The sequence below is a fragment of the Cololabis saira genome, chromosome 21 (genome assembly GCF_033807715.1).
Source record: "Cololabis saira isolate AMF1-May2022 chromosome 21, fColSai1.1, whole genome shotgun sequence".
Classification (NCBI taxonomy): domain Eukaryota; kingdom Metazoa; phylum Chordata; class Actinopteri; order Beloniformes; family Belonidae; genus Cololabis; species Cololabis saira.
The window spans coordinates 6,627,280-6,652,657 of record NC_084607.1 but is presented as its reverse complement, the minus strand read 5'-3'; the positions used below and the strand labels follow the sequence as shown (position 1 = coordinate 6,652,657).

Below are 25,378 nucleotides of genomic sequence, written 5' to 3'. Positions count from 1 at the left end.
GGACCTCTGGACCTCTGGACCTCTGGACCTCTAGACCTCTAGACCTCTAGACCTCTAGACCTCTAGACCTCTGGAACTCTGGGCCTCTAAACCTCTGGACATCTGCACCTCTAGACCTCTGGACCTCTGGACATCTAGACATCTAGACCTCTGGACCTCTGGAACTCTAGACCTCTGGACCTCTGGACCTCTAGACCTCTGGACCTCTTGAACTCTAGACATCTAGACCTCTGGACCTCTGGACATCTAGACATCTAGACCTCTGGACTTCTGGAACTCTAGACCTCTGGACCTCTGGACCTCTAGACCTCTGGACCTCTGGAACTCTAGACATCTAGACCTCTGGACCTCTTGGGCTCTGGCATCTTGGTCTCTGGACCTCTAGACCTCTAGACCTCTAGACCTCTAGACCTCTGGACCTCTAGACCTCTGGACATCTAGACCTCTGGACCTCTGGACCTCTGGACCTCTAGACCTCTAGACCTCTGGACCCCTGGACCCTGTGGATCAGTCCTGGTGGATCAGTCCTGGTCCTCCTCGTAGATCTGTGGCTCCATCCAGAGGAGACACGGAGAATCTGTTTTCAGGGAGGCGTCCCGCTCCGGTCCTGACAGGAAGCTGCTTTCAGACTTGTCTCCAAGCTCCACCCATCAAAGTCCTGCTGGAGGCTCAGGGTACGAAGGGGGGCTGCAGTTCTGATGGTTCTGATTGATTCAGGTGGTTCTGGTGGTTCTGATTCCCTGCGTCTAGGTCTGAATCCTTGAGCTTTTATTTTGGTACTTCCGGTTACCAATCGGTCGTATTTTTTATTCATTAGCTAAACATTGATTTTCACCTGAAACATTTAGATTTAACATTAATATTTACATTTATATTTAACATTCATATTTAGGATTATATTTTTCATTTGGATCATTTAGGTGAAACATTTAATATTTAACTATCTCATATATTTCTATATGAACAAATACTAATAGCCAAATAATAATTTAAAACACATCTCAAAGTGCACAAATCTTCACGTAAACGTGAGTTTTGGTCCGTGGGGCCCTCAGGTGATCAGAGCGGTGTTGTACCGCCCCCTGGTGGACGCGGGGAGCCGGTGCAGGCGTCTGCGGATGGGCGTGATGTGCATGTTCACTATATAGTTTTTATAGTTTTATCTGCATCCATCTATCCATCCATCCATCCATCCATCCATCCATCCATCCATCCATCCATCCATCCATCCATCCATCCATCCGTTCTGGAGACTCTGGTCATGTTTTAACCCTTTTACCTGCACAAGATAATTAATTCATTAATACGAGCCGTACTGCCAAGTCTTTATTTAAGACTTTTATATTATTTCAGTCGTATTCTCCGCAGACCTCTGAATGTTGTATAAAATTACAAAGATCTTGTGAAACCTCACGTTATGAACAGTTTTCACAGATGAAGAACTTGAAATATACTGTAAGTTCCGTCACAGATGTAACTGCTCAATAATGAGTTCCAGAGATCTGACATCATCATCTGACAGGAAACTTTGCTCAGTAGTTGTTTCATCATCCAGATGATTGATCTGTAAATGCTCCACTTGCTGATTGAACCCGCGAGACTCTGAACATGGATAAATGGCAACACCCAGTGGTCACATCCGGGTACTGCAGCGTATCCGCTCAGTGAAATGAGACGTTTTCTCTCGTCTCAAAAAAGGAATCTAATCTATTTCTGGTTTTAAATCATTTTACATTTACTAAACAACGTATAAATCTTTAAGATATAAAGATCTTCATCAGCTTTAAATCTCCACTCTCTGCTGGCCACATCCACCGTCATCTAGTTCATCGTTCCCGGACCAAGCTTTGATGATATTGAAGAAGAAACGTGGAAGAAAACATTCATTTCTGACTTTATTCTACTAAAAAACACACATTTATTCTGCGTGTCAAGATTTTAGGATCATTTATATTATCATTTAAATGTGAACCACAAGGTTCACATTTAGACCTACTAAATATTAGAATGGCCGATTACCTCATTTTTTAAAATTTCATTTGGACTAAGGTTGATCACCGGAGTGTCCGGTGAAAACGCACAAGCAACATGGACACTTGACTCCCCGAAAATCAGAGCAACCTGATCTCACAAAAATCCGTGAAATGCCCACGACCTCTCACCACTATGTTCCAGGGAAAATGGTATAATTCCGTGTGGGCACCACGGATATTGTACCATGCAAAGTCAATGGGATCCGTTGTCGTGATATATACACGGATTATGACATTATTATTATTTACATATTATTCTTTGTTATAGTGGCTAAATTATGAGTTTTTGTCATGCAAGGTACTGTTTGTTACTGTCAGTTTGTAAAAGCATGTTTTTAACGCTGTTGTAGCAGTGTTTTATTGAGGTTTTAATGGGAGCACCACGGATATAGTACTATGCGAAGTCAATGGCATCCGTCACCCGATTTGACTGCTGTCATACCATTGAATGAAGGACAAAACGATAACAATCATCCCATAGATATGGGCCAGTAGGGCCCTACTGTACCTACTAGTAGGCGCAGGAGGCTGTTATCGCCCCTTTCTATGGCTAACCCCATGTTATTAATGCTTGCTATGGAGCTCACACCTCATTATCGCCCCTTTCTATGGCTAACCCCATGTTATTAATGCTCAGTAGGCACAGAAGTTTTGTTATGAAGCTCACACCTCACCTCCCTTTTGTATGTATTTAGCTAGAATTTTAAAACCTGAACAATAGAATTCAACGTAAAATGCCGGATCTTGTCCATTAAAAACAATACACACAAAAAAGGCCCGAAAAAGGCACCACGCACGGTGACCTTTGGCACTTCCGAAGGTCACCGGGTCTGGACCTCGGCACAGTGGATGAGAGTCACCTCCTGATACAGAGTCTAGAATTTCAGCCTCCTAGCTCAAAGCGTTATTGAACTATACAAAAAAAGACACGAAATAGGCTTCGCAGGCCCGAAAAGCAACACACGCGGTGACCTTTGACACTTCCGAAGGTCACACAGATCTGAAACTCGGCACAGTGGATGAGAGTCACTCTCATTTTCGGGAATGCATCAAAACAATGGACAATCCTCTGAAAAAAAGCACAAAAATACTTGAAGTTTAGGAATGTTTTTATTTGAAAATGAATGAGTTTATAATATTTATACCTTTAAAAAAAAATATTAAGCTATTTAAAACCAGTAAGTGGTACTAGAACGCTAGCTGGTAGTGTCTCATGGACCTAAAAAAAAAAAAACACAAAAAAACCCTTCAATAGAATAAATAAATACCCTCTGACTTTATATTAGTCACAGTCACATTTAGAGTGATTGTACTTTCCAGGCATCTAGAAATATCAACATATGACCATCAACTTGAACCCGTTCCCCGTAAATAAAATAAACCGTTAGTGCACGTACTGTTTATTCACTTTGCATCCACGACTGACCCACGTACACACAGATGCTTAGAGAAAACATTAGTTTAACCTCCTATTGTAAATATGACACAGATAACTGACTTGTGAGCAGATTTTTTCTTTAAATACAGTGACTAGCGCTTTAGTTAGTTAGTTAGTTATCTTTATTTCAATTATAAGCATAAAAAACAATAAGCAAGATAAACATTTACAGGTTTTTCTTTGGCCAACATGGTGATTATTTTGACCGAAAAGGTCTGGGCTTGAAGCATAAAGCTTATCTTGCCCACCTTTTAACATAATAGAATATGCAAAAAGAACAAATTAAGTATCATGAGGTTACACAAGATAATAATAATAATAATAGTAATAATAATAATAATAATAATAATAATAATAATAATAATAATAATAATAATAATAATAATAGCTGTAATAATAATAATAATAATAATAACAATAATAATAATAATAATGATAGCTCTGAATGTAATCCATTATTATTATTATTATTATTATGTACAAAACATGAAAACAAACTTTTATACTCTAAAATAAAACATAAACATCTGCATCAGCTTCAGGTCCATGAGCCGGTTTTCCGGTCCAGCCCCGTCCCGGTACCAGCGTCCCCCCCGGGGGCCTCGTTAGTCGACCTCCTGGACGGTGGGGCCCCGGGTGTCGGCCCGGGCCTGGTCTCTGCAGGTCCCGGCGGGCCCCGCCCCCCTGATGAGGGGGTTGACCACGGCCTCCAGCTCCTGCTGCTGGTGCCGGTACTGGTCTTCCTGGGCCAGCGGGTTGTCCTCCAGCCAGGCCAGCGTCTCCTCACACTTCTCCAGAACCTTCTCCTGGTCCTCCTGGCTGATCCGGCCCTTCAGGCCGCCGTCCCGCACGCTGCTCCGCAGGCCGAAGGCCAGGGACTCCAGAGAGTTCCTGGCGGCGATCCGGTCCCTCTGCCGGTCGTCCTCGGCCCGGAACCTCTGGGCCTCCTGCAAGGTCAAGGTCCATTTATTATTTATTTTATTATTTTTTATTTAAAAACAACCGAGGTTGACCAAAGTGCTGTACAGTATACATCAACCCTTGTACTGTCTTCCTTCCTTCTTTTTTCCCTTCCTTCCTTCTTTCCTCCTGCTCTCTCCTTGCTTCTCCCTTCCTCTTTACTTCCTTATTTCCTTCCTTCCTTCCTTCCTTCCTTCCTTCCTTCCTTCCTTCCTTCCTTCCTTCCTTCCTTCCTTCCTTCCTTCCTTCCTTCCTTCCTTCCTTCCTTCCTTCCTTCTTCCCTTCCTCTTTTCTCCCTTCCTTCCTTCTTTCCTTGTTTTGTTCCTTCCTTTCTTCCTTTCTTTCTTTCTTTCTTTCTTTCTTTCTTTCTTTCTTTCTTCTGTCTGTAGAAAAAGAAAAAGATCCCTTGTAAACTCCAAACTGCTCTGAAGATCTGAAGCAAAATCATCTCAACTTCCTTCCTTCCTTCCTTCCTTCCTTCCTTCCTTCCTTCCTTCCTTCCTTCCTTCCTTCCTTCCTTCCTTCCTTCCTTCCTTCCTTCCTTCCTTCCTTCCTTCCTTCCTTCCTTCCTTCCTTCCTTCCTTCCTTCTTTCCTTCCTTCCTTCCTTCCTTCTTTCCTTCCTCCTTTCCTCCTTCCTTGACCCGAAGACAGCACAAGGGTTAAAATGAAACAATACCAAAAGAAAATACAATACAAAATGCAGAAACAATGAAATCACTAATGAACTAGGGCAGGGATTTTCAACCGGTGGTCCGCGGCCCTCTGGTGGTCCGTGGCGGTATTGCAGGTGGTCCGTCAAATTGTAAATGGAAAACAATAATAATTTTAAAAATATATACAGGACTGTATCAGAAAATTAGAATATTGTGATTTTCTGTAATGCAATTACAAAAACAAAAATGTCATACATTCTGGATTCATTACAGATCAACTGAAATATTGCAAGACCTTTATTATTTTAATATTGCTGATCATGGTTTACAGCTTAAGAAAACTTAAATATCCTATCTCAAAAAATTAGAATAGTCCGGGAATCTTAATCTTAAACTGTAAGCCATAATCAGCAATATTAAAATAATAAAAGGCTTGCAATATTTCAGTTGATTTGTAATGAGTCCAGAATGTATGACATTTTTGTTTTTTTTAATTGCATTACAGGAAATAAAGAACTTTATCACAATATTCTAATTTTCTGAGACAGTCCTGTATTTATTCTTTAGACTCAATTTATTTTCCATTTACTATTCATTTTTGTGAATAATTTACCCATCCAAATGATGTCAAATGAGTGAGAGTGAACTTTGTAATATTATAAGCCCTCTTGGCTTCCTATTGTTCATTTTTCATTGACTGTTTTCTGTTTTGTTTTTGTTTTTTTATAGCAAAACGTGCAAATAAAAATAGACACCGATGCAAATAAATAGCCTATATAAGCCCATACAAGCAAGGTGCAAAATGAAACAAACATCCCCAAAAGCAGTTGGTCCCCAAGTTGCTTCTTGGTTATAATGGTGGGACTGGGACAAAACCAGTTGAAAACCTCTGTACTAGGGTGATCATTAACCCTTGTGCTGTCTTCGGGTCAAGAAAGGAGGAAGAGAGGAAGGAAGGAAGGAAGGAAGGAAGGAAGGAAGGAAGGAAGGAAGGAAGGAAGGAAGGAAGGAAGGAAGGAAGGAAGGAAGGAAGGAAGGAAGGAAGGAAGGAAGGAAAGAGGAAGGGAAGAAGGAAGGAGAGAGCAGGAGGAAAGAAGGAAGGAAGGAAGGAAGGAAGGAACGAAGGAAGGAAGGAAGGAACGAAGGAAGGAAGGAAAAAAAGAAGGAAGGGAGGAAACAAGGAAGGGAGAAAAGAAGGATGGAAGGAAGGAAAGAAGGAAGGAAGGAAGGAAAGAGGAAGGGAAGAAGGAAGGAGAGAGCAGGAGGAAAGAAGGAAGGAAGGAAGGAAGGAAGGAAGGAAGGAAGGAAGGAAGGAAGGAAGGAAGGAAGGAAGGAAGGAAGGAAGGAAAGAAGGGAGGGAGAAAAGAAGGATGGAAGGAAGGAAGGAAGGTAGGGAGAAAAAAGGAAGGGAAGAAGGAAGAAGAGAGCAGGAGGAAAGAAGGAAAGAAGGGAAAAAATAAGGAAGGATGGAAGGAAGGAAGGGAGAAAAGAAGGAAGGGAGGAAACAAGGAAGGGAGAAAAGAAAGATGGAAGTAAGGAAGGAAGGAAGGAAGGAAGGAAGGAAGGAAGGAAGGAAGGAAGGGAGAAGGAAGGAGATATCAGGAGGAAAGAAGGAAGGATAATTAGGTAATTTTGACCCAAAGACAGCACAAGGGTTAAAACAGTAATAAAAAATAGACACCAAACAACGGACACACAAAGTGCACGTCACTTCTCCCAGGAACCGCACCTGCACCAGGTTCTGCACGTCCTCCCGGCTCAGCCGGCCCCGGTCGTTGCTGACGGTGATCCGGTTCTCCCTGCCGGAGCCGCTGTCGGCCGCAGACACGTTCAGGATGCCGTTGGCGTCGATGTCGAAGGTGACCTGGATCTGCGGGACGCCCCGCGGCGCGGGGGGGATTCCCGTCAGCTGGAACCGGCCCAGCAGGTTGTTGTCCTTGGTCAGGGCCCGCTCGCCCTCGTAGACCTGCACCAGGACCCCGGGCTGGTTGTCGGAGTAGGTGCTGAACACCTGGGTCTGCTTGGTGGGGATGGTGGTGTTGCGCGGTATCAGGGCCGTCATCACCCCCCCCGCCGTCTCGATTCCCAGGGACAGCGGCGCCACGTCCAGCAGCAGCAGGTCCTGCACGTTGGCCGAGGCGTCGCCCGTGAGGACGGCGGCCTGCACGGCGGCGCCGTAGGCCACCGCCTCGTCCGGGTTGATGCTCTTGTTCAGCTCGCGGCCGTTGAAGAATTCCTGCAGCAGTTTCTGGATCTTGGGGATGCGGGTGGAGCCTCCCACCAGGACCACGTCCTGGATCTGGGCCTTGTCCATCCTGGCGTCCCTCAGGGCCTTCTCCACGGGCTCCAGCGTTGCCCTGAACAGGTCGGAGCACAGCTCCTCGAAGCGAGCTCTGGTGACGGAGGTGTAGAAGTCCAGGCCCTGGAACAGGGAGTCCACCTCCACGCCGGCCTGGGAGCTGGAGGACAGGGTCCTCTTGGCGCGTTCGGCCGCCGTGCGCAGCCTCCTCAGCGCCCTCTTGTTCTGGCTCACGTCCTGCCGGTGCTTCCTCCGGAACTCCGCCACCAGGTGGTCCACCAGGCGGTTGTCGAAGTCCTCCCCGCCCAGGTGGGTGTCTCCGGCCGTGGCCTTCACCTCGAACACGCCGCCCTCGATGGTGAGGACGGACACGTCGAAGGTGCCGCCGCCCAGGTCGAAGATCAGGACGTTCCGTTCCCCCGAGCCCGTGTTGTCCAGCCCGTACGCGATGGCGGCCGCCGTCGGCTCGTTGAGGATCCGCAGGACGTTGAGTCCCGCGATGACGCCCGCATCTTTGGTGGCCTGACGCTGGGAGTCGTTGAAGTACGCCGGCACGGTGATGACGGCGTCGGACACCTTGAAGGAATGAATGAAGGAATGAATGAATGAATGCTTTATTTGAACATGGTTAAAATATATATATATATATTAGTACTGGGCGTTATGGACTAAAAAATGTATCATGATAATTTCTGGCATTTATCCCGATAACGATAAAAAAAATACCAATACAAAAACGTCATCAACGGGAATTTTTCTTTCTTTCTTTCTTTCTTTCTTTCTTTCTTTCTTTCTTTCTTTCTTTCTTTCTTTCTTTCTTTCTTTCTTTCTTTCTTTCTTTCTTTCTTTCTTTCTTTCATAAATCAGCTTTACACAAAAACGTAATCTATCGTAATTTATCGTTTTTACCGCGATATGACAAATTCTTACCGTGGGGAATTTTTTTGACGGTTTATCGTGAACGGTAAAATATCGCCCATCCCTAATATATATATATATATATATATATATATATATATATATATATATACATATACAAGTAAAAACCAATGAAAACAGTGCAATCTTTATAAATAAAAAACAAATCAACAAGCCTCACATCAACCAAAACATGTTCAAAAGGATTAGGAGGAAGTCGTAGATTTATGTAATCCTAACCCTTATTTAGATTATCATCGTCAGCACTTGACTTTTACAAAATCTTATCCCAATGTGGAATAACTTTAACGAAAATAGAAAATATTGTATTTGAACTTTAATGTAAATATTATACTATTGCTGTACTTCCAGTATTAATTCTTATGTAAATAAACATATTCTACATTATAATTATCATTATAATATCACTCATCCTTCTGTGCATATATGTATTGTATACACAATAACATACATATATATGCATACCTAAGTACACACATGTATACACATGTACATAATATGCACACATATACACATTTTTCTCTTTTTCTTGTTTTTCTTCTTTTTTCCCTTTTTCCTTTCCTTTTTAATCTCGACATTTCGACTTTTTTCTCGACATTTCAGCTTTTTTCTCGAGATTGTACTTCAACATTAATCTCGATATTTCTACTTTTTTCTTGACATTTCGACTTTTTTCTCAAAATTTTGACTTTTTTCTCTACATTTCGACTTTTTTCTTGACATTTCGACTTTTTCTCGAGATTGTACTTCAACATTAATCTCGAAATTTCGACTTTTTTCTTGAAGTTTTCGACTTTTTTCTCGAAATCTTGACTATTTCCTCGACATTTCAACTTTTTTCTCAACATTTCGACTTTTTTCTCGACATTTCGACTTTTTTTCGAGATTTTGCCTTTCACAATTTGCCTTCATTCTAAGGCTGATACAAGACATTTCATTTTTTGCGGCTCCAGACATATTTGTTTTTAGTGTTTTTGGTCCAATATGGCTCTTTCAACATTTTGGATTGCCGACCCCTGTACTATACCGACCATATAGTACACACATACACATACTACTACATACCATACCGACCATATAGATTGTTAATGCAATTCCTCATCCTTATACCTCATAAAGAGGGATTCTTTATATCTTTTCTTGAATGTAGTCACACCTGAGCATTGTTTTATCTCCAGATTGATACTGTTCCCTAGTTTTACTCCGCATACTGAAACACAGAATGATTTTAAAGTTGTACCTTCTGTCCCAGATGGGCCTCGGCCGTCTCCTTCATCTTCACCAGCACCATGGAGGAGATCTCCTCGGGGGAGAAGCTCTTGTCCTCCCCCCGGTACTCCACCTGGACTCGGGGCCTCCCCCCGTCCGACACCACCTGGAAGGGCCAGTGCTTCATGTCGGCCTGCAGGGCCGGGTCCTCCAGCCTCCTGCCCAGCAGCCTCTTGGCGTCGAACACGGTGTTGCTGGGGTTCAGGGCCGCCTGGTTCTTGGCCGCGTCCCCGATCAGCCTCTCGGTGTCGGTGAAGGCCACGTAGCTGGGCGTGGTGCGGTTGCCCTGCTCGTTGGCCAGGATCTCCACCTTCCCGTGTTGGAACACGCCCACGCAGGAGTAGGTGGTGCCCAGGTCGATGCCGACCGCCACGCCGCCACCTGAACTCATCTCAGCTGTTTCTGGAGACCAGAGACGGAGGGATGGAGGAAGATCAGGACGTCACCTGGTGGTTGGAGCTGCTTTCTGGAGACGGAATAGTTTATTTGTGTCACTACCAGAGGTGGGTAGAGTAGCCAAAAATTGTACTCAAGTAAAAGTACTGTTACTTCAGAATAATATGACTCAAGTAGAAGTAAAAAGTAGTCATCCAAATAATTACTTGAGTAAAAGTAAAAAAGTACTTGGTGAAAAAACTACTCAAGTACTGAGTAAATGTTGAGTAACGTCTGATAAATTGTTTTAACACAACCATTCAAACAGACAAAAGTACAAAATAATCATCTTCGGACAAATTAAATCAATAAAATAAATTAAAATTAATAAAAAATAAAAAATAGCTTAAATTAAAATAATCTTAAAGTAAATTCAAGTACTTTAATAAATAATAAAATAAATAAAATAATAACAGAATAAAAAAATAAATTAAGCACAAGTAGCACAAAATTTCAAGCCTTTGTACTTTACTTTTTTAACCAGGCAGAACTAGAACAAACATGAACTCATAGAAACTCTGTGTGTGTTTGAGTCTGTGTAAATGTGACAAAACATGCAAAAACAAACATTTTTCCCAAAGAATCACCCAGTGAGATTACGGGGATAAAGGGGATAAAAGAAAAGTAACAGCTCAACGTAGCCTAATGTAGTGGAGTAAGAGGAACAGTTTGTTCTTCACAAATCTACTCAAGTAAAAGTAAAAAGTATAGTGATTCAAAACTACTCCTAAAAGTACAAGATTTCCCAAAACTTACTCAAGTAAATGTAACGGAGTAAATGTAACTCGTTACTACCCACCTCTGGTCACTACAAGTAAACATTTGAACCTTAATTAACCCTAACCTTCTTCATCCTTAATTACTTTTGTTTTTAATACATTCAATCAAAAACCTATAGTTCTATCCTAGTTCTATACAAAAAATTATGTTACAGTTCAGAAAATCATAGCTACAGCACAAGACATGCTCTCAGAGTGGATTTAACTGCCAAAAATAAACGCAAATGATGGTAAAAGAACAGTGATGTACAGAGCTATTTCTGCATGGAACCCACTTCCCAAACACTTTAATAAACGATTAACATAAAAGAATTCAAATTGTTAGTAAAGAAACATTTCCTGAATATATATATCTATATCTATATATCTATATCTATATCTATATCTATATCTATATATATATATATATCTATATATATATATATATCTTATTTAATTATCATTAAATAAATAAATAATGTAGATAGTATATGGGTATGTGTACATATATATGTATGTATATATATATATATATATATATATATATATATATATATATATATATATATATATATATATATATATATATAATATAAATAAATATTTATTAAAAATGGTTATTGGTGCAAACTATGATAACTATACATGGTTTGAATTTGTTGATGTTATAAAATGTATGAATATGTACTGTTTTTATTTATATCTAAATGTTAAATGGAATTACTTTTTATTTTTTCTTTATTTTCTATTTTTCCTTTCTTTTTTTATATGCTACCGTACCTCTTTAGGTTTGCTTTTAATTTTTTGTTGTAATGTACTGTGTATTATGAGTCGAACATTTATTTTATATCCATGAAGAAAGTGTATTTAAACATTTGCTCCCCAAAAAACAACATTTAAACTTATTCCTCTACCTACACTCAAGAAACCAATCTTTTCAAATTAAAAGTCTTCAACTTTTAAAAACAGAACAGAAACACTTTGATGAAGGACTTAAATGTTTACCTGAATTCAGACAAGTCTCCACAGGTGATTATTCCCTCAGAATGAAGTTCCTACTTGCGGCTGAAGCTGCAGGTCCGAGCTGTGAAGAGATGGATCAGCTTCTTCTCCTCGGATGTTTCTCTGCTCTCGGACCCGCAGCTTTATATCCACAAAGCGCCTTCTGGCGGATTCTGGACGCTTCACGGCATCCCTTCAAAATAAAAGACGCCCCGTCTAATATCAGCGGGCGTGAAGCTTGTTCGAGCGGTCGCTTGTCTTATTTTGAAACTCAAATACGTGACGAGGACTTCAGAGGTTTGGAGATTTTACTGGAAGTTGAAGGAAACTGCTGGAAGTTCAGACTGAAACGTTCGTTTCTAGTTTATCGAGATGGATTTGAGGAATATTTACTGTCCTAACAAACATGTTGTGTTTATAATTTGTGTTCAACGTTTTTCAACAATATCAGAAGAGACTTTCAAAAATGTCGCATATTTAACGTTGATGTTTAATATGTATAAACATTAACATGTATTTAACATGTAATAAACTCGTGTTTAACACGAGAATATTTTATCACACTCATGTTATGTATTTATTCTAAAAAATGCCACGTTTGTATGTTTTCATGCTGACAAAATGGTAAATTTGAAATATTAAACACACTTTTAATAACACGATATTAACACGAATTAATGAGAATAATGAAATAATAATGAAATAATTATATTTAATTATATTTAACGTTGATGTTTAACATGTAATAAACTCGTGTTTAACACGAGAATATTTGTACTTTTACACACTGGATTTTATCACATTTATTTTATGTATTTATAAATAAAAATGCCAAGTTTTTATGTCTTCATGCTGACATGTAACATATATTAGATCAGTTGGTGTGATGCCTGCTTCCCGAAATTAAATGATCAGAAAATAAAAATGCCCAAATTGTGCCAGTTTGATATTTGCTGCCATAATGTTTTGTGTTATTTCATTTTTAGTTTTATTTATACACCATCTATTACAATTAAAGTTGTCTCTAGGCGCTTTCCAGAGACCCAGAACCTATTAGCACCTATGGTGTTGTGTTATGATCTATAAGTAAATATAGTGTGTAAATATAACACTTTATAAAGTCACAGTTTCTGCGATTTCTAATTAAATGTGTGAGTTTATAAACTCAAGAAGTTGTTATCGGTTTTGTTCCATTCAAATGGCCCTTATTTATGATCGAGTAAACTCAGGTAATCTAAACAACATTTATTCCAGCTAAATGGGTTTTTAGTTCCCTCAAATGTGAAGTTTATATCCACAAATATGTTCTGTTACTGTTATATTTAAGTTATATGGGTCAGTACGTCACCACGGACCTGGTCAATAATTAAATATCAACAGAATGATTTAAGGAAATATTTAATTATTGATGATATAGAATCAAGAAGCTTATTGTCTGAAATTCTCCTCGTTTCGTTGAAACTCCAGAAGAGTCCAGAACAATCTGATGAAGCTACGTCACTGGCTCACGTTTAAATTTCAAAATAAGATAAACTTGGCGGACACGGCCTGTAATCAACCGGAAATGTTTTATTTTGATAAGGAAGCTCCTCGTGGTTTTGCCGCTGATTTGACCGAGTCGCGTGTGAAACTTGCAGAAACGTCTTTATTATTAGTTTATATCCAGAGTTGGAATGAAACGGGACATATTGGCTTGTAAACACTGGTTCTGAAGCCCGTTTTCTGGCCGCGGGAGCGCGCACAGCAGCCCGTTGAGCAATAGCGCTAAAACGTCAGATTTTCAGATTATGAAGCTCAAGAATGAGATCAAGTAATATTTAGGCAAAAGCAACTTTTCATTAATTGTATTTGGCCTTCAATCAATTTTTGGCAGGTGAAAATGCCTATTTTGTGTTGTAATGGTCCTTTAAAAGAGTTAAAAGCAATCCTGTGAGCTCTAGTGTTTATATTACGAAGCTCAAGAATGAGATCAAATCCTATTTAGGTAGAAACAACCTTTCATTAACTGTATTTGACCTTCAATCAATTTTTGGCAGGTAAAAAGACCCATTTTCAGGGGAGAATAAATCAGATTCTGGCATGCAATCACTTTTTGGCACGACACCGGGACCCATGGGTTTCTTCATTTTTCTTTTTCTTTTTTTTTTTTTATTGAAAGACAAAATGCAAACAGCACAATCCAACCGCCAGGGGGCGACACACACTCACAATGAACTACAGAAATACATTAAAAAGAGACACAAACTTAAGGCCTTGATGGCCTTTGCATTGGTGGAGTCTATGGTTCCGCAGGTCCTTCATCCCGACAGCCATCAGACCAGTGGCGTCAATTCAGTCAAAGCTAAGGTATGGCAAGGTTACGAGTCACAGAACTTAACTAGAGTATCAATCAACACGTCCAGCAAATACTCATCACAGAGTCTGCTATGTAGCTTATCTGTGTGGTCAAGAAAATTGGAACTTTTTCAAATGCAGTCTCGCTCACTGCAAAAACTCAAAATCTTACCAGGAATATTTGTCTTATTTCTAGTTAAAATGTCTCATTTTTAGTCATATTTAGTCTCATAACACTTAAAACAAGAGTCATCGCCAGAAAAATAACTTATTTGACCATTTTCACCTGTTTCAAGTACATTTTTATTTGAAATAAGTAGAGAAATCTGCCAGTGGGACAAGATTTAAACTTTACATGGGCGACTGTGAATTATTTTAAAAGATACTTCCTTCATTTTATTAGTAATTAAGTATTTTGCAGGTAACGACCGAATCTTTTTCCAGTCAAGATTGTTAACAAAGTTATTCCAATAAGAAACCACATATGGAATTGATACAACATCCCTCTGAAACAATGCACGTAAATGACGATTATTATTGCGTCTTGAGGAGAAACAAATCTCACTGATTTCAAGTTTGGTCGGATCAAAAGACAAATTTAAATCCAAGTTCTGTCCCGCCGTACTTTTAAATAACATATGCATTTTAAATACATTTGTTCTGAAATCACAACCACTAGGGGTGTAACAATACACTAATTTCCAGATACGGTACTATACACGATATTGAGGCATGCAGCCTGCTGGCATTTTAGCCTCAGCAGAGGATTGTCCATTGTTTAGGTGCGTTTTCCCCAGACACTCCGGGGATCGACCTCAGCACAAATCAAATTCAAAAAGACGACAATCAGTGATTCTAATATTCAGTATGTGTAAATGTGAACCTTGTGGTGATACAAAGGGTTAATCGCTGGCGTTTTTTTTTTTTTTTTGTTAAAATACTTTTTCCTCCGCAGGGTGGCTGGACGCTCCCTTAGAGATAGGGTGAGGAGCTCGGTCACCCGGGAGGAGCTCGGAGTCGAGCCGCTGCTCCTTCACATCGAGAGGAGTCAGCTGAGGTGGCTTGGACATCTGTATCAGATCCTCCTGGATCCTCCCTAGGGAGGTGTTCCAGGCATGTCCCTCCTCCCTAGGGAGGTGTTCCAGGCATGTCCCTCCTCCCTAGGGAGGTGTTCCAGGCATGTCCCACCGGGAGGAGACCCCGGGGAAGACCCAGGACACGCTGGAGAGACTATGTCTCTCGGCTGGCCTGGGAACGCCTCGGACTCGCCTCGGAAGAGCTGGAGGAGGTGTCTGGGGTGAGGGAAGTCTGGGCATCCCTGCTGAGGCTGCTGCCCCCACGACCCGGGAACGGATAAGCGGAAGAAGATGAAGAAATTACTTTTTCCATTCTCAATCTCACTCTTCACTTGAGAGCTCTGATATCCGGGGAGTCAAGTGTCCATGTTGCTTATGTGCGTTTTCATCGGACACTCCGGACACTACTAGTCCAAATGAAATTTAAAAGAATGAGGTTGATCAGCCATTCTAATATTTAGTATAAATGCGAACCTTGTGCTTCACATATAAATGATAATATAAATGATCCTCAAATCTTGACACGCAGGATAAATATGTGTTTTTTAGTATAATAAAGACAGAAATTAATGTTTTCTTCCACGTTTCTTCTTCAATATCATCAAAGCTCTGTCCGGGAACGATGAACTACGATGACGGTGGATATGGCCAGCGAGTCAGAGAGTGGAGATTTAAAGCTGATGAAGATGTTTATATCTTAAATATTTATAAGCTGTTTAGTAAATTTTAAATGATTTAAAACCAGAAATAGATGAAATTCCTTTTTTGAGACGAGAGAAAACGTCTCATCTCACTGAGCGAATACGCTGCAGTACCCGGATGTGACCGCTGGGTGTCGCCACTGATCCATGTTCAGAGTCTCGCGGGTTCAATCAGCAAGTGGAGCAATTACAGATCAACTACTACATACAATACAACATTCAGAGGTCTGCGGAGAATACGACTGAAATAATATAAAAGTCTTAAATAAAGACTTGGCAGTACGGCTTGTATTAGTTAATTAATTATCTTGAGCAGGTAAAAGGGTTAAAACATGACCAGAGTCTCTAGAGCTGCTTTTAGACAAATTAATCTGCAGTTCTCAAAAGTGTGTAATATCATTACTTTTAAATCACCGTTCACGTCACGATTTCTGAACATCAACTTTTTTTCGTCCAAATTCACTTTTTAATTTGTTCAGTTCTGAGGTGATTCCCGCTGTAACAGAACATCGTTGTATCATCAGCAAACAGATTGTAGGACTTTTGAAGCTTTGCAGCCACTCACCTGCCACTTTATTCAGCACACCTGTTCGTTAACGCACATTTCTGATCAGCCAATCACACGGCAGCAACTCTAGACATGGTGCAGACGACCCGCTGCAGCTCAAACCAGCATCAGAACCGGGTGAAACCAGCTTGGTTTTCTGGTGGTGAGAAGTTATTCTAGTGTCTATTTTTTTCTCTATTTCTCTCATGAACAGCCATCGCGACACACACACACACACACACACACACACACACACACACACACACACACACACACACACACACACACACACACACACACACACACACACACACGTATATGATCTGAAGTTTGTGTTAATGTTTAGTTAGTTGTTGTTTATGTGTAGTTTAGCATCAGAATTTATCCAAGTGTTGTTTCATTATCTTTTAAAGAGCATGTTATTTTGCCTTATTCAAATCGTCATCTTGAAGTTTGTATCATAACTTCTCATCAGCTGCCGTTTAACCTGCCGATCTTCCACCCACTTTTCTCCAGATTGTCGCAACGTTTCTCCATTTTCTGTTATCTCTTCTCTTATTTTCTTCTCTTTTCTTTCTTACTGCAATTTTTTTTTTCTTCGTCGTGACGGGTTTGCTTTGGCCTGGGGAGTTAAGTTCAGCATTCGCTTTAAAGATATCTGGCGCCATCTAGTGTTGTGAATGGGTATAATGTCTAGACCCCGAATGTAAGACGACCCATCATTGCAAAAAACACCTATACGATATATATATATATATATATATATATATATATATATATATATATATATATATATATATATATATATAACTAAACTTTATGAAGTTCAAGCACAAATAAAGACGGACACAAGCATCATCAGTTGATCAGGAGACTTTTATTGCGTCACTCAAGCTCCTGAGTCTCGGACGTGACCTCAGTGTTTAGTAGTTAGCATCATCTGGGTTAGTTAGCTGGTTTGGTTAGCATTATCTGGGTTAGTTAGCACTATCTGGTTTAGGTAGCATCATCTGGGTTATTTAGTTGGTTTAGTTAGCATCATCTGGGTTAGTTAGCTGGTTTAGTTAGCATTATGTGTTACTTAGCACTATCTAGGTTAGTTAGCATCATCTGGGTTAGTTAGCATCATTTGGGTTAGTTAGCTGGTTTTCATAGCATCATCTGGGTTAGTTAGCTGGTTTAGTTAGCATCATATGGTTTAGTATGCAGTGATACAAGATGAACTTTATGAATTTCAAGCCCAAATAAAGACGGAAGCATCATCAGTTGGTCAGGAGACTTTTATTGGTGCTGTCAGCTGCAGCCGGATGTCCGGTGCCTCAGGAGAGCTCCTGAGTCTCGGACGTGACGACTCCGTCCTCGTCGACCTCTTTGGTGACGATCAGAACCTTGCGAGTCGTGGTGCTGGAAGTCGAGCTGCTGGAGACGGAAACGCAGCAGGTCAGTGAAACTGTCACCGTCAGCTTCAGACTCGTATCGTACACACCTTTACCTTCACGGTTTTGTGTCTGTCAGACTTTTATTTCTAATCTCATCCCTAATCTCATCTAATCTCATAGTTCCGCCTACGTCCTCCCTGACTTCCGGGGGAGGGTTCTCGGTACCGCGGCCCCCCTGGATATCAGGTCCAGTCAAGAGGGAGCAGGATTATTCTTTTGAAGATTGTCAGTGGTTGACATTTCCCCCAGTTTGTGTTTCTGTTCTCCCGCCTGTCTTCCATCTGCCCTGATTGTTCACACCTGTGTCTCGTTACCCCCTTGTGTATATCTGGTCTTGTCTTTCCCTTGCTCCTTGTGGTTCCGTCCTGTTTCTTCCCTCCATGTGTCCTGCCAAGTTTTTGTTTAAGGTTTTTGATCCCTGTTTTTGATCCTGCTAAGCAGCGCTTTGTTTTTTTGGTTTTTGTAAAATAAACCCTTTTTTGTTGAACTCCTGCCTCTCGCTCTCCTGCATCTGGGTCCTCACCACACCAGCCCTGACAAAGATAATCAGAAGGAATTTAATGCTCAAATGAGACGTTGAGTTTATTTAAAGTCCAGTTTTCTGTCGATGCTTCAGTTTCTTTTTCTGTTTGAACACAACTTCATGTAAATAACACTTTGTTTCACGACTAAGTACCCCCCCCCCCGGCCCGGCTCACCCGTCCAGCTCCCCGTCCAGCAGCCTCCGGTACTCTGCGATCTCCATCTCTAGCCGGGTCTTGAGGTCCAGCAGGACCCGGTACTCGAGTCCCTGGCGGTCCAGGTCGGCCTTCAGCTGGACCAGCTGCTCCTCCAGAGACGTCACCTGCAGGCAGGACTCAGGTGAGGCCCAGGCCCCGCCCACATCCACCCCACCCCCCTGAGCCAACGTGGCTGAGACTCACCTGCCCCTGGTACCCCCCCAGCATGGACCCGTACCGGTTCTGGGTGTCGGCCAGTGTTCCTTCCAGAGACGCTTTCTGAAGGGGTTGAACAAGACGTTAGTGGAGGTAAAAAACCGGTCCAGGAACCGGTCCGGGAACTGGTCCAGAAACCTGTTCAGGAACTGGTCCAGGAACTAGGAATGGGCGATATTTGACCGTTCACGATAAACCGCCAAAAAAATTCCCCACGGTAAGAATTTGTCATCTCACAGTAAAAACGATAAATTGAGGAAAGAAAGAAAGAAATGAGCAAGAAAGAAAGAAAGAAAGAAAGAAAGAAAGAAAGAAAGAAATGAGCAAGAAAGAAAGAAAGAAAGAAAGAAATGAGCAAGAAAGAAAGAAAGAAAGAAAGAAAGAAATTAGCAAGAAAGAAAGAAAGAAAGAAAGAAATGAGCAAGAAAGAAAGAAATGAGCAAGAAAAAAAGAAAGAAAGAAAAAAAGGAGCAAGAAAGAAAGAAAGAAAGAAAGAAAGAAAGAAATGAGCAAGAACGAAAGAAAGAAAGAAAGAAATGAGCAAGAACGAAAGAAAGAAAGAAAGAAAGAAAGAAATGAGCAAGAACGAAAGAAAGAAAGAAAGAAATGAGCAAGAACGAAAGAAAGAAAGAAAGAAAGAAAGAAAGAAATGAGCAAGAAAGAAAGAAAGAAAGAAAGAAAGAAAGAAATGAGCAAGAAAGAAAGAAAGAAATGAGCGAGAAAGAAAGAAAGAAAGAAATGAGCAAGAAAGAAAGAAAGAAAGAAAGAAATGAGCAAGAAAGAAAGAAAGAAAGAAAGAAAGAAAGAAAGAAAGAAATGAGCAAGAAAGAAAGAAAGAAAGAAAGAAAGAAAAAAAGGAGCAAGAAAGAAAGAAAGAAAGAAAGAAAGAAAGAAAGAAAGAAAGAAAGAAAGAAAGAAAGAAAGAAAGAAAGAAAGAAAGGATAAATTCCCGTTGATGACACTTTTTGAATTGGTATTTTATTTATCTTTATCGGGATAAATGCCAGAAATTATCGTGATACATTTTTTAGTCCATACCGCCCATCCCTACCAGGAACTGGTCCAAGGACTGGCCTAGGAACCGCTCGAGGAGCCGGTCCTGAGACTGGTCTAGGAACCAGTTCAGGAACCGGTCCAGGAACCGGTCCAGAAACTGGTCCAGGGACCAGTCCAAGAGGAACCCACCATGCTGAGCTGGGCCTGCAGCTCGATCTCCAGACTCTGCAGCGAACGTTTGACCTCGGTGACCTCAGAGCGAGACGCCTGGAGGCCGTCGGTTTCCACGGCGACTTGTTTGTTGACGTCGTCGGACTGCAAACGCAAGAAGAATACGAGGAGTGAAAGTTGGGGCCAGAACTCACCTGGACCTCCAGGAACTATCTCAGGTCTGTAAGGGGAACCTCAGCTCACCTTGGCCTGGAACCAGGTCTCCAGATCCTTGCGGTTCTTGGTGGCCACGTTCTCGTAGTGGTCTCGGATCTCGGCCATTTTGGCGGACAGGTCCTGCTGGGGGGCGGCGTCCACCTCCACGTTCACCTGCGCGCCGACCTCTGACCTCAGAGCCAGCAGGTCCTGGAGAAGGAGACGTCAGGTCGGTGAAACATGGAAGATCACTGGTCACGTCCTCAAGTCTTGGTCTGGTTCCCACCTCCTCGTGGTTCGTCCTGAGCTGGATCAGCTCCTCCCTCATCGCCTCGATCTGCATCTCCAGGTCGGACCTGCTCAGCGTCAGCTGGTCCAGGAGCTTCTTCAGCCCGGAGATGTCGGCCTCCACCGACTGGCGCATGGCCAGCTCGTTCTCGTACCTGCGGACCAGGACCGGACCAGGACCGGACCAAGTTTTTTTACTGAATTTTGCTCCTTTCACCATCGTCATGTTTAGTTTAGTTACCATCATCTAGTTAGCTGGGTTAGTTAGCTGGTTTAGTTAGCATCATCTGGGTTAGTTAGCATCATCTGGGTTAGTTAGCATCATCTAGGTTAGTTAGCTGGGTTAGTTAGCATCATCTGGGTTAGTTAGCATCATCTAGGTTAGTTAGCTGGTTTAGTTAGCATCATCTGGGTTAGTTAGCATCATCTAGGTTAGTTAGCTGGTTTAGTTAGCATCATCTGGGTTAGTTAGCATCATCTGGGTTAGTTAGCATCATCTAGGTTAGTTAGCTGGTTTAGTTAGCATCATCTGGGTTAGTTAGCATCATCTGGGCTAGTTAGCTGGTTTAGTTAGCATCATCTGGGTTAGTTAGCATCATCTAGGTTAGTTAGCTGGTTTAGTTAGCATCATCTGGGTTAGTTAGCATCATCTAGGTTAGTTAGCTGGTTTAGTTAGCATCATCTGGGTTAGTTAGCATCATCTGGGCTAGTTAGCTGGTTTAGTTAGCATCATCTGGTTTAATTACCACTATCTGGGTTAGTTAGCTGGTTTATTTTGATGGTTTTACGTTTTATATTGAAAATCTTCAAGTTCGCAACTTTCCAGTTATTCAGATTCTCTCACAAATTCATAAGAGTTCGTAAAAAAAAACTATATATTCTGTAAAAATATGGATTTTTAGAGTTTTTACTCCTGTTTCTGAAGGTCATGCACACCCCCCTCAAAAAAATGCCCATAATGGGCGGCAGTTGCTCAGGTGGTAGAGCGAGTCGTCCAATGATCGGAAGGTCGGCGGTTCGAATCCCGCTCTGTCCCAGTTGCCCCTTGCCCCGTGTGAATGTGTTTGAATGTTGGTGGTGGTCGGAGGGGCCGTTAGGCGCGATATGGCAGCCATGCTTCCGTCAGTCTGCAGGGCAGCTGTGGCTACAAATGTAGTTTACCACCAGCAGAGAGAATGTGTATGAATGAATAATGATCTCTGTAAAGCTCTGGGTGCCTTGAAGGGTGCTATATAAAACCAAGTCATTATTATTATCATAAACCTCAGCGAATTAGCTAGCTCACTTGACAGCAGAAAAATGACCCCCCCCCCCCAACACACACTGGAGCTTTACTGAATAGGTGAACCCTGAAAAGAACCTGACTTGAGGCCCTAAAAAAGCCAGAAACGGCCCTGGTGAAGCCTGAAACACGGAGCTGATACGGTGATGAGGACGATTATTGATCAATTGGACGACTCACTTGACCCTGAAATCGTCGGAGGCCAGCTTGGCGTTGTCGATGGCGAGGTACAGGGACCCGTTGGTGCGGGTGGCGTCCAGGAGCTGAAGGGGGAGGTGGGGTAGGTTAAGTTGGTGTTGAAAGACAAACATCTGTTATTTCAGGAAGCCGGCAGCAGAAGACCACGGCCCCCTGGGGCACAGGAAACATTCTGGAACCAGTCCAGAAACCGGTCCAGGAACTGGTTCAGGAGCCGGTACAGGAACATCCTGGGGTTGTTTCAGATTTCAGCATTTGTTTAGAGACAAAGGGAGCTGCTCCAGTTCCTGTCCTGTGACCCCCCCCCCCCCGTCCCCCGGGCCTCACCTGGTCCTGCAGGTCCCCCATCAGGGCCATGTAGGTGGAGTAGTCCCTGCCCTCCGGCTGGGCCCTGCCCTCCAGGAACTCCCGGATCTTCTGCTCCAGCTCGGCGTTGGCCCCCTCCAGGTCCCGGACCTTCTCCAGGTACGAGGCCAAGCGCTGGTTCAGGCCCTGCAGGGCCCCCTTCTTGTTGTCGGCCAAGCGCGGGTTCGGGTCCTGCAGGGCCCCCCTCTGGTTGTCGGAGACGTCGAGGGCGTCGGCCAGGTCGAACCCGGAGGAGAACCCGGCCCCGACCCCGGCCCCGGCAAAGCTCCTGGGGGCCCTGATGCTGGAGATGCGGACTCCAGAGCCGCCGGCGCCGGCGTACATGCTGGGGGCCCTCGTGGGGGCCAGGCGGCCCCCGCCGGAGTAACTGGTGGAGAACATGGAGGATCTGCTGGAGGAGAGAGTGCAGGGGGGGCCGGGCAGAGCTGCTTTATGCTGGTGAGGAAGGGGGAGGGACCCAGGTAAACCCCCCCCCCCCCCCCCCGATCCCGGACTGTCAGGTCCAGACCTGCCTGCCGTCCTCAGGTGTGCACCCACCCCCCCAGCCCGTCTCCTTTTTATTGTGCAACCAAACAATGAGCTGCTGTGTGTTGTTGTTGTACCGTGTTTGCTGTGATGAAACCGACTGGAACCGCTTCAGAGGGACGGATCCGGAGGGGGGGGGGGGACGTGTCCACGAGCCAAAAACTCTGTCAACCACGCCTCAGTCTCAGTTATCTCCTTAAAAGGTGGAGAGAAAAGCTTCGCCTGTAGTCCTGTTTCTTTGTTTCCAAATAATGGGTTCATGAGTTTCCTCACCGTTACACCAACACCAGCAGAGGAGCTACAGATCAGAACCATCATCTGGGTTAGTTAGCATCATCTGGGTTAGTTAGCATCATCTGGGTTAGTTAGCAGGTTTAGTTAGCATCATTTTTCCATCTCTGTAATGTTGCAAAGATTAGGAAAATCCTCTCGCAGAGTGATGCAGAAAAACTAGTTAATGCGTTTATATCTTCTATCTAGACTAGATTACTGTAAGAGATATATACGCGTAAATAGATACGCGTACGCATCATGGCCGCTACGCGTATCCTGCGTTCATTTGACGCGTCGACGTGCACGTCCTCAAAAAGACACTGAACACGTACGCGACCTGCAGTTCTGGCTCTGGTCGCGAGTGGCGCTGGTCCCGGTCTGATACCAGCTGGCCACAAGTGATGACGCGGAGGTTGCTGGCGCCGTTTCCTTTGCCGAGATCGCAACCAAAGCAATGTTATAATCTCCTACATCATCCAATGTTGTCATGTTAACTTGTTTGTTGTTCTAATCTGCTACTGCTACTACCGCTGCTACTACTAAATATTTAATCACTTTTCCAATTGTTGCTCGGCTTACTTCCCCCTATCAGTCACCGCCGGTACCGCCGGCTCTCCTTGCGTACTACGTGAGCGACGTTGCGGTTGGTGGTGCACTCAAACGGACGTGAACGGACGCGAACGCAAGCACCAATAGCAAGTATATCTTGGCTCTAATGTGTTATTAAAATTGTATTACTTGTGTATAAAGCCCAAAATGGCTTAGCTCTGCAATATTTGCAAGACCTGATAGTGCCTTATGTTCCTGGCAGAGCTCTCGGAGTGCAGGTTTACTCGTAGAAGTGCCTGATAGCGTTCTGCTATCAGGCACCATTACTATGGAACCAACTTCCAATCTGGGTTAAGGAGGCTGACACCACCTCCACCTTTAAAACTAAACTTAAAACCTTTCTGTTTAGTAAAGCCTATAGTTAGTGTTTAGTAAACCTCTAGCTGGTGTTGGTAAATCTCTAGGTCAGGGGTCCTCAACCCTGGTCCTCAAGGGCCTGTGTCCCTGCAGGTTTTAGATGTTTCCCTGCTTCATTGCACCGTGATACAAGTGACTGTGTCATCAACAGAATTGTGCAGCCCTGGATGAAAAGCTGATGACGATGATTAATTAGAATCAGGTGTGTTAAAGCAGGGAAACATCTAAAACATGCAGGACACCGGCCCTCGAGGACCAGGGTTGAGGACCCCTGCTCTAGGTAGTGTAAACTCTAGTGTGTTCGAGTCAGTACTCATAGCTGCAGCTATAGAACAAGACTATAATAGTTAGTCTCAAACATAGCTTGGTGGTAGATATGCTGCTATAGGCTTATGCTGCAGGGGGCACCGACATGATCCGCTGGGCGGTGCCTCTCACCCTTCTTCTCTTCTCCTCTTCCCTTCCTCTCTTCTCCTTTTCCATTTTTATTTATTATAAGTATCTCATAGCCATCATTTTTGTCCATCGTTCCTGTAGTTTCTTGTGCCCTCTTTTTTCTCTTTTGTGCATGTTTGCAGGCCGGAGCCTCAGGAGCTGTGTGTTTACCTGCCATTGTTTGTGTAATAATTGCTCGGGGGTCTTGTTCGTGTTCTGGGTCTCTGGAAAGCGCCTAGAGACAACTTTTGTTGTATTAGACGCTATATAAATAAAATTGAATTGAATTGAATTGAATTGAATTGAATCTGGGTTAGTTAGCATCATCTGGTTTACTTAGCATCATCTGGGTTACTTAGCATCATCTGGATCCTTAGTAAAAGCTGTCAAAATAAAGATAAAATACCGAACTAACAGCAGATGTGGGACGAGCCAGATTCCACAGTTGAGTCTCCATGCGGGGGATGCAGGTGTGGGCGGTCCCAGCCTCAGGTGAACACAAACACATGTTTCCCCACACCATCGCTCGTTTAACAGAAACATGACCCCACCTACCACCCACCTCAACCGCCGTGCTTCACAGTGGGTGTGAGGTGTTTCTGCCTCCAGGGGGGGACCGGGAACCCTTCCTACATCTGCTCAGATGTCCCCTCCCTTCCTAGATGGATGTGAGCAGCACCGTTTGCCTCTGACCCGTCTTGGTCCAAACCAGAAACCTGCAACTCTTTGGTCTTTTCCTAACTTCCAAGTAGAAGTCTGGATTTTTCCATTGAAACTTTGTTATCTCTGAGCTTTGAACCCTATGGAAGAGTATTAGGGCCAGGCAGGAGAAAAATAAAAATAAGGAGGAAGATTTTTTTTTCA

At 42.9% G+C, this 25,378-nt stretch overlaps 2 protein-coding genes across 2 annotated transcripts; both read right to left on the bottom strand.

Annotated features, from left to right (window-relative positions):
- Positions 1 to 3,940: 3,940 nt before the first annotated feature.
- On the bottom strand, positions 3,941 to 11,974 carry LOC133421771 (heat shock 70 kDa protein 1-like). Its single transcript, XM_061711534.1, has 4 exons — positions 11,791 to 11,974; positions 9,564 to 9,994; positions 6,815 to 7,960; positions 3,941 to 4,418 (listed from the first exon to the last, which is right to left on the bottom strand). The coding sequence occupies exons 2-4, from the start codon at positions 9,981 to 9,983 to the stop codon at positions 4,077 to 4,079; spliced, it is 1,908 nt and encodes a 635-aa protein (XP_061567518.1). The 5' UTR covers positions 9,984 to 9,994; positions 11,791 to 11,974; the 3' UTR covers positions 3,941 to 4,076.
- Positions 11,975 to 17,705: 5,731 nt separating this feature from the next.
- LOC133422565 (keratin, type I cytoskeletal 13-like) lies at positions 17,706 to 25,037 on the bottom strand. The gene is made up of 10 exons (XM_061712584.1): positions 24,921 to 25,037; positions 23,710 to 23,768; positions 22,277 to 22,808; positions 21,932 to 22,014; positions 20,468 to 20,624; positions 20,230 to 20,391; positions 20,005 to 20,130; positions 18,808 to 18,882; positions 18,583 to 18,728; positions 17,706 to 17,864 (listed from the first exon to the last, which is right to left on the bottom strand). Exons 1-10 carry the CDS (start codon positions 25,035 to 25,037, stop codon positions 17,765 to 17,767), a joined length of 1,557 nt encoding a protein of 518 aa, XP_061568568.1. The 3' UTR covers positions 17,706 to 17,764.
- Positions 25,038 to 25,378: the final 341 nt, after the last annotated feature.

Coding starts and splice junctions, on each gene's coding strand:
- LOC133421771 (XM_061711534.1), bottom strand. CDS start 9,983: ATGAGTTCAGGTGGCGGCGTGGCGGTCGGCATCGACCTGGGCACCACC. Junction 7,961..9,563: donor AGGCCCATCTGGGACAGAAG/GTACAACTTTAA, acceptor CATTCCTTCAAG/GTGTCCGACGCCGTCATCAC. Junction 4,419..6,814: donor ACGTGCAGAACCTGGTGCAG/GTGCGGTTCCTG, acceptor TTGACCTTGCAG/GAGGCCCAGAGGTTCCGGGC.
- LOC133422565 (XM_061712584.1), bottom strand. CDS start 25,037: ATGGTGTGGGGAAACATGTGTTTGTGTTCACCTGAGGCTGGGACCGCC. Junction 20,625..21,931: donor TCCGACGATTTCAGGGTCAA/GTGAGTCGTCCA, acceptor CCTGGTCCGCAG/GTACGAGAACGAGCTGGCCA. Junction 18,883..20,004: donor TGCAGGCCCAGCTCAGCATG/GTGGGTTCCTCT, acceptor CAACCCCTTCAG/AAAGCGTCTCTGGAAGGAAC.